The sequence below is a fragment of the Carassius carassius genome, chromosome 14, assembly GCF_963082965.1.
Source record: "Carassius carassius chromosome 14, fCarCar2.1, whole genome shotgun sequence".
NCBI lineage: Eukaryota > Metazoa > Chordata > Actinopteri > Cypriniformes > Cyprinidae > Carassius > Carassius carassius.
Genome location: NC_081768.1, coordinates 4,923,248 through 4,937,027, shown reverse-complemented (window position 1 = coordinate 4,937,027; position 13,780 = coordinate 4,923,248). Strand labels below are relative to the sequence as shown.

The 13,780-nt window shown below is 35.3% G+C and overlaps 1 protein-coding gene across 2 annotated transcripts; it reads left to right on the top strand.

The window, feature by feature from the left end:
• The first annotated feature begins 376 nt into the window (after positions 1-376).
• Positions 377-5,392, top strand: LOC132156480 (zinc finger FYVE domain-containing protein 21-like). 2 transcript variants are annotated; one of them, XM_059565462.1, is made up of 8 exons: positions 377-562; positions 1,735-1,785; positions 2,100-2,268; positions 2,760-2,835; positions 2,980-3,071; positions 4,323-4,373; positions 4,762-4,892; positions 5,330-5,392. In XM_059565462.1, the coding sequence occupies exons 1-8, from the start codon at positions 437-439 to the stop codon at positions 5,363-5,365; spliced, it is 732 nt and encodes a 243-aa protein (XP_059421445.1). In that variant the 5' UTR covers positions 377-436; the 3' UTR covers positions 5,366-5,392. The 2 variants fall into 2 exon arrangements, with proteins under 2 accessions (XP_059421445.1, XP_059421446.1); XM_059565463.1 differs by lacking the exon at positions 4,323-4,373 and having other exon boundaries at positions 379-562.
• The last annotated feature ends 8,388 nt before the right edge of the window (positions 5,393-13,780 follow it).

Sequence of the window (13,780 nt, the reverse complement as noted above, 5' to 3'; positions counted from 1 at the left end):
AATAATAATAATAATAAAAATCAAGAGGACTCTTATAATAAAATCAGGGACTTTTATACGTTCGCTGTGTGCGTGCTGTGTACCGTCAACTTTGTAAATCACAGTTGGTGATTTACAGATATAAGGTATATCTAAAATAAAAAAAAAATTTTTTAGTATTGGCTTATTTGAATGTTTCACTTTGCTTTAATCTGAATAATTTTGGCATTCAGATTTTTTAAAAATAATATACTAAATATTTTTTCAGGCCACAATACAAAACACTGTAAGGATTTAGAAATAGCTTATTTCCATGCTAATATTTAAGCTATCATTGTTATTATTCTGGTGAGATGAAGGACTCTTATGCTGAAGGTGTGTGTGTGTGACTGGCAGTGCTGCTGATGTCTGTGCTGTTCTTCTCCACAGCAGCAGCTGCGCACTCATACACACAAACATGTCCGCGGTGCCTGACGGCAAGAAGCTGGTCCGGAGCCCGAGCGGACTCCGCATGCTGCCGGAGAACGGCGCTTTCAACAGTCCGTTCTCCCTGGACGAGCCGCAGTGGGTTCCGGACAAAGAGGTAATGAATATTGATCATAGATTATGGCTATGATGATGCCGTGGTTGGTCAGTCTCTGTCTTTGGGCGTTGTTTGCTCAAGGCACCAAGAGCCAGTGGAAAATATGTTTGTAAGTTTCTCAGATGGTGTTATAAACAAATAAAGATTACCAGAGTTGGATCTTTGGAACAGATTTGATCTCAGATGCATGTAAATGAATGCATAGCTGTGGATTTCAGAATGCGAACATCCCCGACTCTGGGCAACCCCAATCTAAACTCTCCATATGGGTAAATGTTTAAAATTTGGGCCGTTTGTCATGAAACAAACTTTGTGCAATGTTTCTGTATGGCCGAAAAGCGACTGTCAAATATTAGGTCACGCCCACTTGTTAATCTTATATAGTATATTTCGATTTTTTTTATTTTTTATGTCATCATTGACTCGCCCTTATGTCGTTCCAAACCTTTATGAGTTTCATTCTCCTGTTGAACAATTATTATTATTATTTTTTTTTTTTCTTTTGAAGCATGTTGGTAACCAAGCAGTTGCTGATAGCAATGGATACTATGAAAGTCAATGGGTAACAGACACGGTCCAGTTTTCTCATACTTTTTTACCCTTCAAATCAAAGTTTGTAATGGTGTGATTAAACAAAAATGAAATTTTATTTAAAAAAAAAAAAGCTCTATGACAAATAACGCACTGAAACAAGGCGGCTGAAAAAGTTGGACAGGCACTGTTGACCTCATTAATGTGATACATACCAAGTTTTACAATGCTTTACTTGGTCTAGATAGAAGATTGGAAATAACTTTACATGGGTTTAGCAAACAATTTACCTCACTGAAAATTGTTATGTATATTGATCTTCGTGGGAGGAACACAAATGTGTACTATATTATGTAAGCATGTTAATTACTGACATAGCTGCTCATGCTATTAGGGGCTGTGTTTGCAAGATTATGTATTAAATGCTTAGACATCAAATTGTGTTCAGACAGGAGGTTTTTATTTTTTCTGTTTAAACAGTCTGGTTTGGATTGCTGCAGTTGGTGTCAGATAACATTACCAAAACGGATGTTTTGCCACAACTTTCTTATGAAATGTTATTGACTTGTGCAAGATGTAGAGTTTGTGTTATAAAGGCAATTAAAGAATGTAGGTTATTTTTCATTCTTATCCTCTCTTAGTGCCCCAAATGTATGCAGTGTGACACTAAGTTCGACTTCATCACCAGAAAGGTAAGCTGACTCATCATGTGTCAGGAGTAATTTCAAGTGACAGCTTGAGTCCCCGTTTAATTTGAATTTGACAAGTCGCTGTATTGTTGCTCATAAGTGGATGTCCTAGTTTTATTGTTGGTCCTTGTGAATAACTTTAGAAAATCTGGTAACAAATGGGATATATTGATGGAAAAATAGAATTTCACATTTGTCATTTGACAATTTTTTTGAGTAAATGATGAGAGAATTTTCATTCTTGTACTGTCGCAGTTGTGTGTTTGATTGAATTGTGTTGGATTTAAAGCACTAAGTGTTTCTTCTGTGTACGTCAGCATCACTGCCGGCGCTGCGGTCGGTGTTTCTGTGATAAATGCTGCAGTCAGAAAGTGGCTCTTCCCAGGATGTGTTTTGTGGATCCGGTGAGGCAGTGTGTGGAGTGCAGCCTCATCTCACAGAAAGAGGTGGAGTTTTACGACAAACAGCTTAAAGTGCTCACTGCCGGTGGGTTGAACAAACACACACTCAAATGCTTTTAACTTAAAACCACTGACACACTTATACCCACTTTTCCATTCGCAGACTCATTAAAGTTTATGATTTTGATAAGCAAAGGCCATGGAGAGTGTATGCATGTTACGTAATTTACTTTAGTGTTCACTGACTTAATGAGTAATCCTTTACCTGCGACTCAACTAAACTGCTTCTGGTATTTAGTCACTGTGTTTGCATGAGTGTGTGTTTGGGAAAGGTTGTTCTGATGGAATCGGGTTAATCACAAACACATTGTTCTGTGATCTCAACTAGGAATACCTGATATATTAGTACTATTTTACCTGCAAACATTGATGTATGAAGATGTTTATTAATGTAGTATGAAGATGTTTATTAATGTAGTGTGATGAGCTTTTTTATTTATGTAGAAGATGTTTTCAAATACATTAAAAAGTCTTTCCACCCATGACCTTACAGCCTTTTATAACCTTGCACTGTAGGAGGAACTTTCCTGGTCAGAGTGGATTCCTCAGAGAAATCAGAGACCATGGTCTGCCGTTTGTCCAATAATCACAGGTATGCATGTAAGAACCCACAAATGTACCTCTTTAAATGTGACCTATCCTGTCTTGAATCTCTCTCTCTCTCTCTCTCTCTCTCTCTCTCTCTCTCTCTCTCTCTCTCTCTCTCTCTCTCTCTCTCTCTCTTTTTCCCTCTCAGATATCTCTTCCTAGATGGTGAGAGTCATTTTGAAGTGGAGCTCTCTCGTATTTCCACTATGCAGGTGTTGACTGAGGGCTCGACCCCAGGAGGTGAGGCTCTACGTGGACAAACGTTTCACAGCAATACAAGCATTGTTTTTTAAACTATTCTCTTGACACTAGCCAAAAAACATTTTCTGAAAAGTTACATGACATTACTTTTATGCATCTGATCAATGCTTTTATACAAAGCAACCTAAACTACTCTTAAAAAGGTCAATACAGTTTTTAAAATACCTTTGAAAGAATCACCGTGCTAGCCAAAGCTGCTTTTGCTGCATTTAAAATGCAGTCAGAACGGATTATCTAAAATAACTGTTTTCTATTTGAGTATAAATGTTGAAAAGAGTGCTGCTTGATATTTTTGCGGAAGCTTTTAAATTTGATTGAATCAATTTAAAAGCACTGTTGCTAAACAAATCAATCCAGGTAGACTTATTAGCTGTCCTCAGTAATCTAGATGGTTGTTTTAGCGAGTACTGAGTCTGTCTCGGAAACACACTGGCCACTTTTATAGAGCATCATTAAGTCTTCCTATTAGATTGTCATAAATTACTTATAATGGACATATTTTCCTGGTGCATTCCAGATGCTCAGAACTTCCTGTAATACTAATCCATAAAGACTTTTAGTGCCTCGATTCTGTTTCAGAAGAAAGTGAGGTTTTAGCATGAATCTGGACTAGTAGATATTCTTGCATGTTATAAAGGAATATATAATATTATGAGCTGAGATTTATTTTGTTAATATAATATTTTAGATGGACAATATGAACTGATCTGATACTGATAATATGATAAGAGAGAGATTCTTTGAAAGCTTCACATAAGACACTTTAATTTTCAGATACTCGCATAAATATACAACCGCTGCACTGATTTCTGCTTTAACTGATTGCTGATGGCTATTAACATTGATCTGTAGTACTGAGTGAACTTTATTCTATACAACTGATATATAAACAATATACTTTGGCCCCAGTCATTTTTTGGGACACTTAAGAATGGCACTGCATTAGACATAAATTATCAAACCTTTCTCTAAACTAATTAACATTTCTGAGTATTTTTTTTTTGCTGTGACTTTAAAACTTCCAGGTGATTTTTAAAGGGATGTATGAAGTCAGTTCACCTCAAATTCACACATAAATGCCATTTAGATTTTGTAATTATATGTTACCTAACTTCAAAAACGTATTATATAAGCTTTGTATGATGCATACATACACTTGAATACACTCTATTTCTTTCCTTTTAATGTTCTCTTCTTTTCTTTAATTTCCTGGTTATCTTCTGCGTTAAGAGAAAGATATATGCTCATACACGAGCTTGCTGGACAGTCAAATATCTGAAGGTCAGCTTTCCTCTTTATCTCTCTTTTATTTTTCTTCTTCCTCGTCTAAAATATATGCGTTTTAGTTTGTTTTTCCTTGTTGTTCCCTTCATACGATGTAAGTAACGTTGCATGCACTCATTTCCTGTGACATGGCTGTAAGTAACAGTGTCAAAGCAAGGCAGTCTAATGGATGGCTGCATGTGCATGTTTATTGTGATGGTCCCTCAGACTTCTGGTGTTCAAGACATCATGCTATTCATTCTTTATCCATGATTTATGTTTGCTGAATATAATACAGTTGCAACTTGCACTTAAGCACCACGTTACTGTCACATTATGTGAATAAGATCTGATAAACCCATATCTTTGTGTCCAACCCCACCACTGACCTTTGACCTGTTTTTAGGGGGTTCTCTTCGAGCCAGCGGCATGGTGCTTCAATACAAGCCACCAGGATCTCAGAACCTACAGCAGCTCCACATGGACACTGCCGATGACAAGCGCATCGCGTCTGCCTGGCTTGCAGCAATGCATAAAGTAGGTGTGAAGAAAGGAGTGCACTACAAAAAATAATAAAAAAGCATACCTTAGATATAACTGCAGTAATTGCATTTATTCATTTTTTTATTTCATATTCCTAGCAAAAGCATTGTGAATATATTCTAAATCTTATAATATAATTAAATAAGTCTCTAAAAAAAATAAGTCAATTTAAGGCAAGTCAGCCTTATGTATATTCTGTTTGAATAGGAAGAAAATCTCCAAAACTGTTATTTTAAATATTATTTTAAGTAATATATTTCAAATCAGCAGCGAAACCTGTTAATAATGTTATCACAGCAGTGGTAATATTAATCAGCATAATACCTTCCCACATTATTCTGTCCCTGGTATCACACAGCCCTAGTCATAATTAAGAGAGGATTTTTCAATATTACATAATATTATGTTTTCTATTCCCTGTTTGTCTCTAGGCTGCCAAATTGTTGTATGAATCAACGGACCAGTGAAATGACACCATGCTGCAGGCCGAACAAACCAAGTATTGTGTGTTATTCAGTCTTACATGTACTCTAAGATACTTGTATGATTTCTATTCAATCTTTTGCTTCTATTCCCTGTCGAGACAGACTAGATTTACTTACAACCACTCTGTCTGCGCCAAGGGGAGGACCAAGTTTTCCAACGACTCTTGTGCAATATGGACACGTATGATAATATATAAACACCATTTAACAGATGCTTTAAGTGTAGTCTCACCTATCAAAGTTTTTTAAACAAAATATATTTTGTCAGATATTCTTATTTTAACACAATATGCTGTGTATCTACTTTTTACTGCCCAAGCATTTACAATATGCCGTTTTTTTTTCTTCTTAACACATTAGAAGCACTTTTGAAATTGTTTTTCCAACACTACAGAATGATGTTTCAGGTCTTCATTTGTTAGTAACGTGTCTGCGTCTGCAGAGCAAGATTTTCCTTTTTTTTTTGTTTTCTTTTTTTTTTTTTTTTTTAGAAAGCTGAAATTAGAGCAGCCAGATTGCCGTTACTCATATTAAACTTTGTTCTAGGTCACCAGGTTTTGTTTGCTAGGTTTACATTTTCAATGTACACCAAATAAACATCTTCAGTCCACGACTGGCCATTTTTTGTCTGTGGTAATTTGCTTAGTTTTTAATTCAGGATTAGTTCTCTGCTAAAAGTACATTAGATTAAATGATCTATCTTAGTACAGTACTCATGCATTCTTGAAATCTCAAACTATTAGATATTATCATTTTGTATAAATATTCATGTTGCATAAATATTTTTTGTGTCTGAAAAATGATACATTTAATTTTTGTTTGTGATGCAGAAACGTGACAGATGGCAGATTTCATTCTTCTTTCTCACAGGGCTGCAGAGAAATCATCTCTGTTCTCATGATGGACTGCTGCTGCCCTCTTGTGTCCTTTACACAATAGACCAGAAACTGAAGCTTACGAAAACATGAACACTTACTACCACAAACTCCTTGAACTTTTATGATTTTCCATGTTTATACAAAAACTTTCATACAGCAGTGGCACAGTGACAGAAATTACACCAAAATTCGTCTTTAAGTGTCTTATTACATATTTATTTATTATGCATTTAATAAATAATGCAAAATATGATTTATTTCTTTAGGTGTAAAGGTGTGGATAATGACTTTAATGTTTCATATGAATATTTTTATTTATTTATTTTTGACTAGGAATGTATTTTTATTTATAATTTCAAAGGAAAATGGCACCGCTATTCTGATCCTCCTGATGAGTGTCCCGAGAATAAAGCTTCCCACTTCTTGTAGATCAGGAATATAAACCAGTAGATCAGAAAATAACCTGGTGTGAGCACTATCCTGAAAATTTCCACATCCAAAGTAGAACCTGAAAACACACATAGAAGGTTAATAAATTGTGATGTATTGCAGAGTATTTATGGGCCAAATACTCACTTCCGGGTGTCTTACAATTGTTTATTTATTTATTTATTAAACTTACAAAAATTCTAAAGTATACAGTTCGTACTACAATACTCATGAAAACATAAGACACAAACAAAAAGCAAAAATAAAAATTATAATGATATGTATACCAAATACACATACAGCCAGGTGTAGTGGGCTAAACATTATGTAGACATATTAAAGGACTTACAAATTACAATCTTAATTGCTTTCTTATAATGTAAAAAAAAAATTCTCAACATAAATTTTACATTTATTTTTCAAGAACCAAAAATAAAGGATTGGTTTCACTGTACTTACACTTATGAATATGATGTAGTAGTATGATGTAATGTAGTATTCTTTCCTTTTATTTGAAGGGATATTAGTAAACCAAAGAAAACGTTCTAAGCACACAGAAAAAGTGGGGTCAATATCAATTATAAATATAGTCAAATCTTTCTAAACATTTTTTTACATAAAAGTAATGCCAAAATAAATAGTCATCATCTTATGAAAAGAACAATTAAAAACAATATCATTTTTAAATTTAACAAGAAATGATTTACTGGGTAGTATCTATGTAAAGTTTTTAAGGTTATTTCCTTGACTTTGTTTACCAATAGGTATTTGTTTGGCAAGGTCCAGATGGCCTTCCATAATAAACCTATAACTAATCTGTTCCAATAAATTATACAGTTTGGAGAAGAAACAATGTTTTTTTTTTTGGAAGTAAGGCACGGATGGTTTTGTTAACATTCATATTTACATGGGCAAAACAAAGCTAAAAACTCAGAATAACATGCCTACTTGATTTAATAATTGACTAACTTGTATTGTGTCTGCTGAAAACCATAATGATTTATTTTTATATAATATATTGTAATTGTTCCAAATTAGGCACCTATGGTGAGAAAATATATGATTATACAATACAGACCAAGCCAGCAACATATGTTTATGAAAGCAGGATAAGCTTAAAGGAATGTGATAAATTTTGTAATTGCAAATAAACAAATAAAGAGAAATCCAAGACCACCTAATTAAAAAAAAAACTAAATTAGGTCAAGAATTTAGGTTAAGGGTAAAATGTCTAATCCAATTAATTTTAAAGGTGTTATTTAGATATCAAGAAAGTTCAGTCATCCTGATTCATATATCCTATTTATTATTGTAGATTTCCTATTGTAATGTGTTTTGTTCCTCCACAGAAAATGAAATAAAGCAGTATCACCAGCTTTGCACATCTTTTTAGAAACAGAGGGAGGGAAGTATCTGAATAATTTTCACAGCCCCTCTGCTTTACACAAGAAAACTCTACCTTTCAGGGATAACAACTTAAAACCCAATTATTCAACTTTACCTTGGTCTTCTGAAGAATAGATTCAAAATTAATCTTTGCACCTAGATTTTTGATCTTTCGTAAATAACAATTCCCAAGTATGTTAAAGAATCCTTTACTGGAATATTAGCATTTTGTTGTAACACACAGTCTTTAATGGGTAACAATTCACATTTATTGATGTTTAAACAAAGACCAGATAGAAAAGGCCTCTATTAATTCAAGAGCAATTGGAACCTGATAATGATCTTTCAAAAACAGTGCCGTTTCATCTGGGATATGATATCACTACCCACTACAGATATACCTTTCAAGTGGCTTGATCTGACAAGAACCTCTTACAAGTTTCGGAATGTCTTTTTTTTTCTCGATACATGACGTAATGAAGGGTGGAACTCCTTATATAGACACCTCTCCACATCAACTGGAGCGGCGCTTCATTGTGCTTCATTGTGCTAGTGCTCATCACTCTTTAGCTCCGCCCACGTCACGCCTCCAGGGGCTCGGCTGTTTCCGGAGAGAATCGGAAAGCTGTATCTTTCTTTTATAAATATGATAAAACTAAAGAATTTTTGGAGATATGAAGGATGTAACCACTCTATAGGCACTCAAGATTAACATGAGGACATGAGTGGAGAAAGAGATGCTGGGCTTCTTCAGGAGCTCAGAAGAGAGGTCACAAAATGCTTAGTAGCCTACTTTCAAATAGATATGGACATCAAGAAAAAACAGGTTAGTTTTATTATTGAAAAGAGGCCTGGTCAATTTTTTATGACTTTGGTCATTGCCAAATCTGCAATAAAATTGCATTATTACCAGACCCGGACAGTAACGGAGTACATTTACATGAGTACAGTACTTAAGTACAATTTTGAGGGATCTGTACTTTACTCGAGTATAATTTTTGGGGAGTACTCATGACTTTACTCAAGTACATTTGAGAGGCAAATATTGTACTCTTTACTCCGCTACATTTCTATCTATAACCGTAAGTACCCGTTACTTCTTCGGCCCCGTCCACACGGAGACGGAGCTTACCTCAATCTGATCTTTTTTCCTCATCTCAAGAAATATCCGCGTCCACAAAACCACAAAATGATGTAGTATACACGTCAGACCAGCATGTGGCGCTGTAATTCTGCCACAGAGATACACTTAAAACGGAGAAGACATGGACTATGCTCATAAACCTTGCGCGTGGTACACAAACGAACATGGAACAATACATTTATTAATCTGTTAATGTTGGTTAATAAAAAGACAATCGTTCAGTGTTTGTTCATGTTTTTGTTGCCGTTACGTGATGTAGTGGTGTCTGATTAGGGGCGAGACGTGGGCTGAAGACATCATCGTTTCAGAAAATACATGGATTCACAGTAATGAGTCGAGAACGAGTCAGTCTTTTGTTCGTTATCTGGCTCGGCTCGGTGTTCATCTTCAATTCTCTCTTCACAGCAGTTCAGTCAGTGTACTGTTTGAGTAAATAGTTTAGTAGTTTTTGCTATTAGTTTTTGCTATTTTTGGACCAAAATGTATTTTCGATGCTTCAAAAAATTCTAACTGACCCTCTGATGTCACATGGACTACTTTGATGATGTTTTTATTACCTTTCTGGACATGGACAGTATACTGTACACACAGTTATTAATGTTATTAATGACATAATTTTGATTTTTGGGTGAACTATCCCTTTAATGTCTGTTTACCATGATCTTTGATGGGTGATGGGCTGCTACCGGCCTCTTGTGTTTACTTGACAGAAGAACAAGACATTCATTCTTTAATTTGCCAAGAAAAAAACAAGACATTGCACTATTACAGCTCTTCTGACACTAATACAGATATTGTAAATGTGAATTGTAAATACATTTGGTTTTCTTAAAATAACAAATGGGCCACCATTGTGGAAAGTCATGTGCAGTGGAACATTTGGGACAAGACCAAACTTAAAACCACTAGGTTTGAGCCCTTGTATTTTCAGTGTAATGAAAGCACACTAACTGCAGATATTTTTAACATCTCTATTTGACTTGTGGTAGCCTATAATCAGACTGTTCAGACGTTTTGCACAAAATTAAAATAACAACAGAAAAATAACCATATTTATTATTAACCGGTCCCAACATTATGAGATCACGCGACATGCTTTTTAAATTACTGCAATATAGTCAGCTAGTATTCTAAAGCTTCAAATTCAGATGTTTCTGAAGGGCGCTCTTTTGTCTTAATTATGAAAAGTGTTAGAGAAAAAAAATCTGTGCTCAGTGAAATGTAAAATGAATTTGTTTGTCTTCACTGTATTCGTCACACACTTTAATGCACAGACCTGCAGATTATCTTTAGATTATGTTCAGGAAACAATCCAGCTGTAATGGAAAATCGTTTTTTGAATGAACAGTAGAGGAGAGTCAAGTTCCGTGATTCGTGAAATCCACCAGTGTGCTGAGTGCACTTTGTGTTTCTCTGCTGCCCTCTTGAGGAATGTAACAAAATAAATAAGCCTTATATGAAATCACAAATACAATGTTTTGCATGATCATAAACCTTTTAAAGCATTTTTAAGATGCAGTTATTTTTAAATATTAATAATCATGTATTTACTGTTCCTAAATCATCATACAGGCTCTCTCAGTCTGTACTTCCCTGGAATGTTCTATCCAATAAGAAAATAAAAAAATATTTATTTTAGGCATATTTACATTTATATTTAAATATTTATATATATTTTTTAATATAATTATTTAGATTTTGTAATGTTTTTCAGGTCATTGATGTATCTAACTTTTATTTCTGTTTTAGGTCCAGATCTATACATTTTCTAAAATAATTTAAAAAATATTTTCTAATATAATTTAAAAATATTTTTTTTTTTATAATGTTTTTTATGATTGCTAAATAAGTGTAATTGTGCTGTCATTCTTTAAAATAAATACTGATTGATATTGTGTTATCTGTTGAAATAACATTTGCACACTTTTAAATGTGACTAAAGTGTCTCAAAAGTATTTTTAAAAAATATATATTTTTACAGGCTGTGTGAACTCAATCTATCCACTAAACACCCTTCTTCCTTATTACTTTAAACATAACCAGTTTTTATCCCTAATCTGACTTTGTGCAGCTACTGCAGTATTGTTTATAGACATCATTCCTTGAGAGAAATAAAAGTAATTGATGGTGAAAGGCCACCAAGGCCCCCCACCTTCACTCACTGAGGGGGGGTGGCTGTTTCACACCTCTCATTTTGATGTTGCCCAAGCTTCATATAAGCGCCCAGACGATGTTTTATCTCCTGGAAAGTTCCATAATTCATCATTATCAGATCCAATTATGGGCAGCAAAGCACAATGCAATATCCCTCTACATAAGCTAGAACAAATAAACACCCCCATCAACCCATATTTTCTTCCTGGCTCTATATTTTCTTCTTCGGCTCTCTCTCTGCAGCTCTTTTTGCTCTCTAGCACTGATTAATAAATGTAATTAAATTAAGGCATGAAACACATTCATAACAGGAGTCTAGTTGTAATTACCACAAGCAGTATTAAATCTGTGTGCAATAAAGTAGAACCCATGAAGACTTAATTAGACACAAACATGTTTACAAGCAGCCATTTGCAGGGTGATAGCCCTGCCCACACAGTCACATGAGAATGTCTTGATTTCAGTAATAATAGAAACAAGATAAAGATGAGATACAAGGAACTATTCTTTAGAGATTAATGTCAGGGACTGTTTACTGCAGACTAGATGACAGCGTGTTTCTCAGTCATGGCCTTATTATTGGGAAATACCAGTTCTACTACTAGAGAAAGTGTAACGGTCGATTTGGATCATGTGAGCCTTGATAACCAATCAAGTTACAGCATTGGTGTCACTTAACTTTTCTGCTGCTACCCCTGAGTTCCATTCAGAAGGGCTCATCCCTATGCCCTGATCCCTTCAAAGGGTTTACCCTCCACAGTGAGACCTCTGAAGGGTTGAAGGATGTAGGGGATCAAACAACTGTTTCCTGAACTTCCCTTCTGCGTCATCATCACGTGCCTCACGGAGGCGCCGTCATCATGCAAAGAATATGCACAAAGGATCATGGGAGCCTGAAGTCCTTCATTCCGAAGGACCCTTTGAAGTGGCCACTTCTAACCACTTCAGTTTGGAATGACCCTTCAATATGGTGCCCATGATTTTTTGCCCTACGATGTGCCATTCGGAGGGCGATATCAAAGTCTCTTTAAGACAAGTCATGTCACTCGGTGGCCATCTTTGAAACGCCTCTCGGGCATTCAAGTGCAGAATGGGGAAACATCAAATTCTTTACAACTGTTCACTGAGCTTAGGATTAAATTTCATATTTGAAATCATCAAAGAAATCTGATAACAACTGTGTTATAGATGTTGTTACTTTTGCTCAAATAGCATTATAAAAAGCTTATTGCTAGCCCTAAATGCAGGTAATCCATGATAAATTATAAGCAGTTATAACTAAAAGCAGTGGATGATGCTTTTGAGTATTTGAGTATTTGATCACAGAATGCCTTGCAAAGTTTGGAAATACTTTGATCAAAATTCTTACTAAATGATCTTACAAAATGGAATTACTTTTGATCAGGGAAACTGCGCTATCACAATATTAACACCACGATGAGAAATCACATGAAATCTAAACATCAGTTGACAGAGGAAAGACAGATGTCCATCACTGCATTCATGACTGAAGGTAAGAGCAGCAGCACCCCGAGTGAGAGTTTCCGCTAAGCGCTAACTGTCGGACGCATTCACGAGAGAATATGCTAGTCTTGTGAGAACTTTTGTTTACACAGCAAAGTTAAGCCAAACCCGTCCTCTTCCAACATTATCTTTACAAATCCTCGTTTTGTACTTCCGATTCATGATTTGTTTTTATTTTGCTCTCTCCTCTATGCTTCCGTGTTCAATACTTCTCATGATACGCCTATGTCCTACGTCATCCGCTGGGACGCCACTCACGCATACGACAGTAAGCGGAAGCAAGAGATTATGGATATTTTTCCTACACAAATGCATTGATTCTCTTCAGAAGGCTTTTATTAACCCCCCGGAGCCACGTGGGGTATGTTTTATGATGGATGGATGCACTTTATTGGGCTTCAAATTCTCAACCACCATTCGCTAACAATATTAAGCGAGAACCAAGCTTTATATATTTTTTTAATATAACTCTTATTGTATTCATCTGAAAGAAGAAAGACATCTACAGAATGGCTTGAGGGTGAGTAAACCATAGGATAATTTTCATTTTTGGGTGAACTGTGCTAACTTTAGTTAAGATTAATAGTTGAGTGAAAAGCAGCAAAAACTTATAAAAAAAAAGATTACTTGGCAGGAACCTCGTAAATTTAGACAATTCCAGTGATAAGTACTTTATTACAAATTGTAGCAGTCTTTGCACCAGAGGTTTGTAACTCTATGGAATAAATTGGAGCTAGAGGAGGATTAGAGGATTGCTCTGAAAGGAACTTAATTGCATCACATTGCCATGTGGTTCACCAATCACAAAAACTCCAGAAAGATCACAGGATGCAGCCTTTTCTGCTCACCCAACCTTCCCCTATCTCTGATAAGGGGTGTCAT

Bases quoted from the DNA above. Each gene is read 5' to 3' on its own strand.
- LOC132156480 (XM_059565462.1), top strand. From the start codon at position 437: ATGTCCGCGGTGCCTGACGGCAAGAAGCTGGTCCGGAGCCCGAGCGGA. The intron at 1,786-2,099 runs GTAAGCTGACTC...TGTGTACGTCAG, and splicing joins TCGACTTCATCACCAGAAAG to CATCACTGCCGGCGCTGCGG. The intron at 3,072-4,322 runs GTGAGGCTCTAC...TTCTGCGTTAAG, and splicing joins TGAGGGCTCGACCCCAGGAG to AGAAAGATATATGCTCATAC.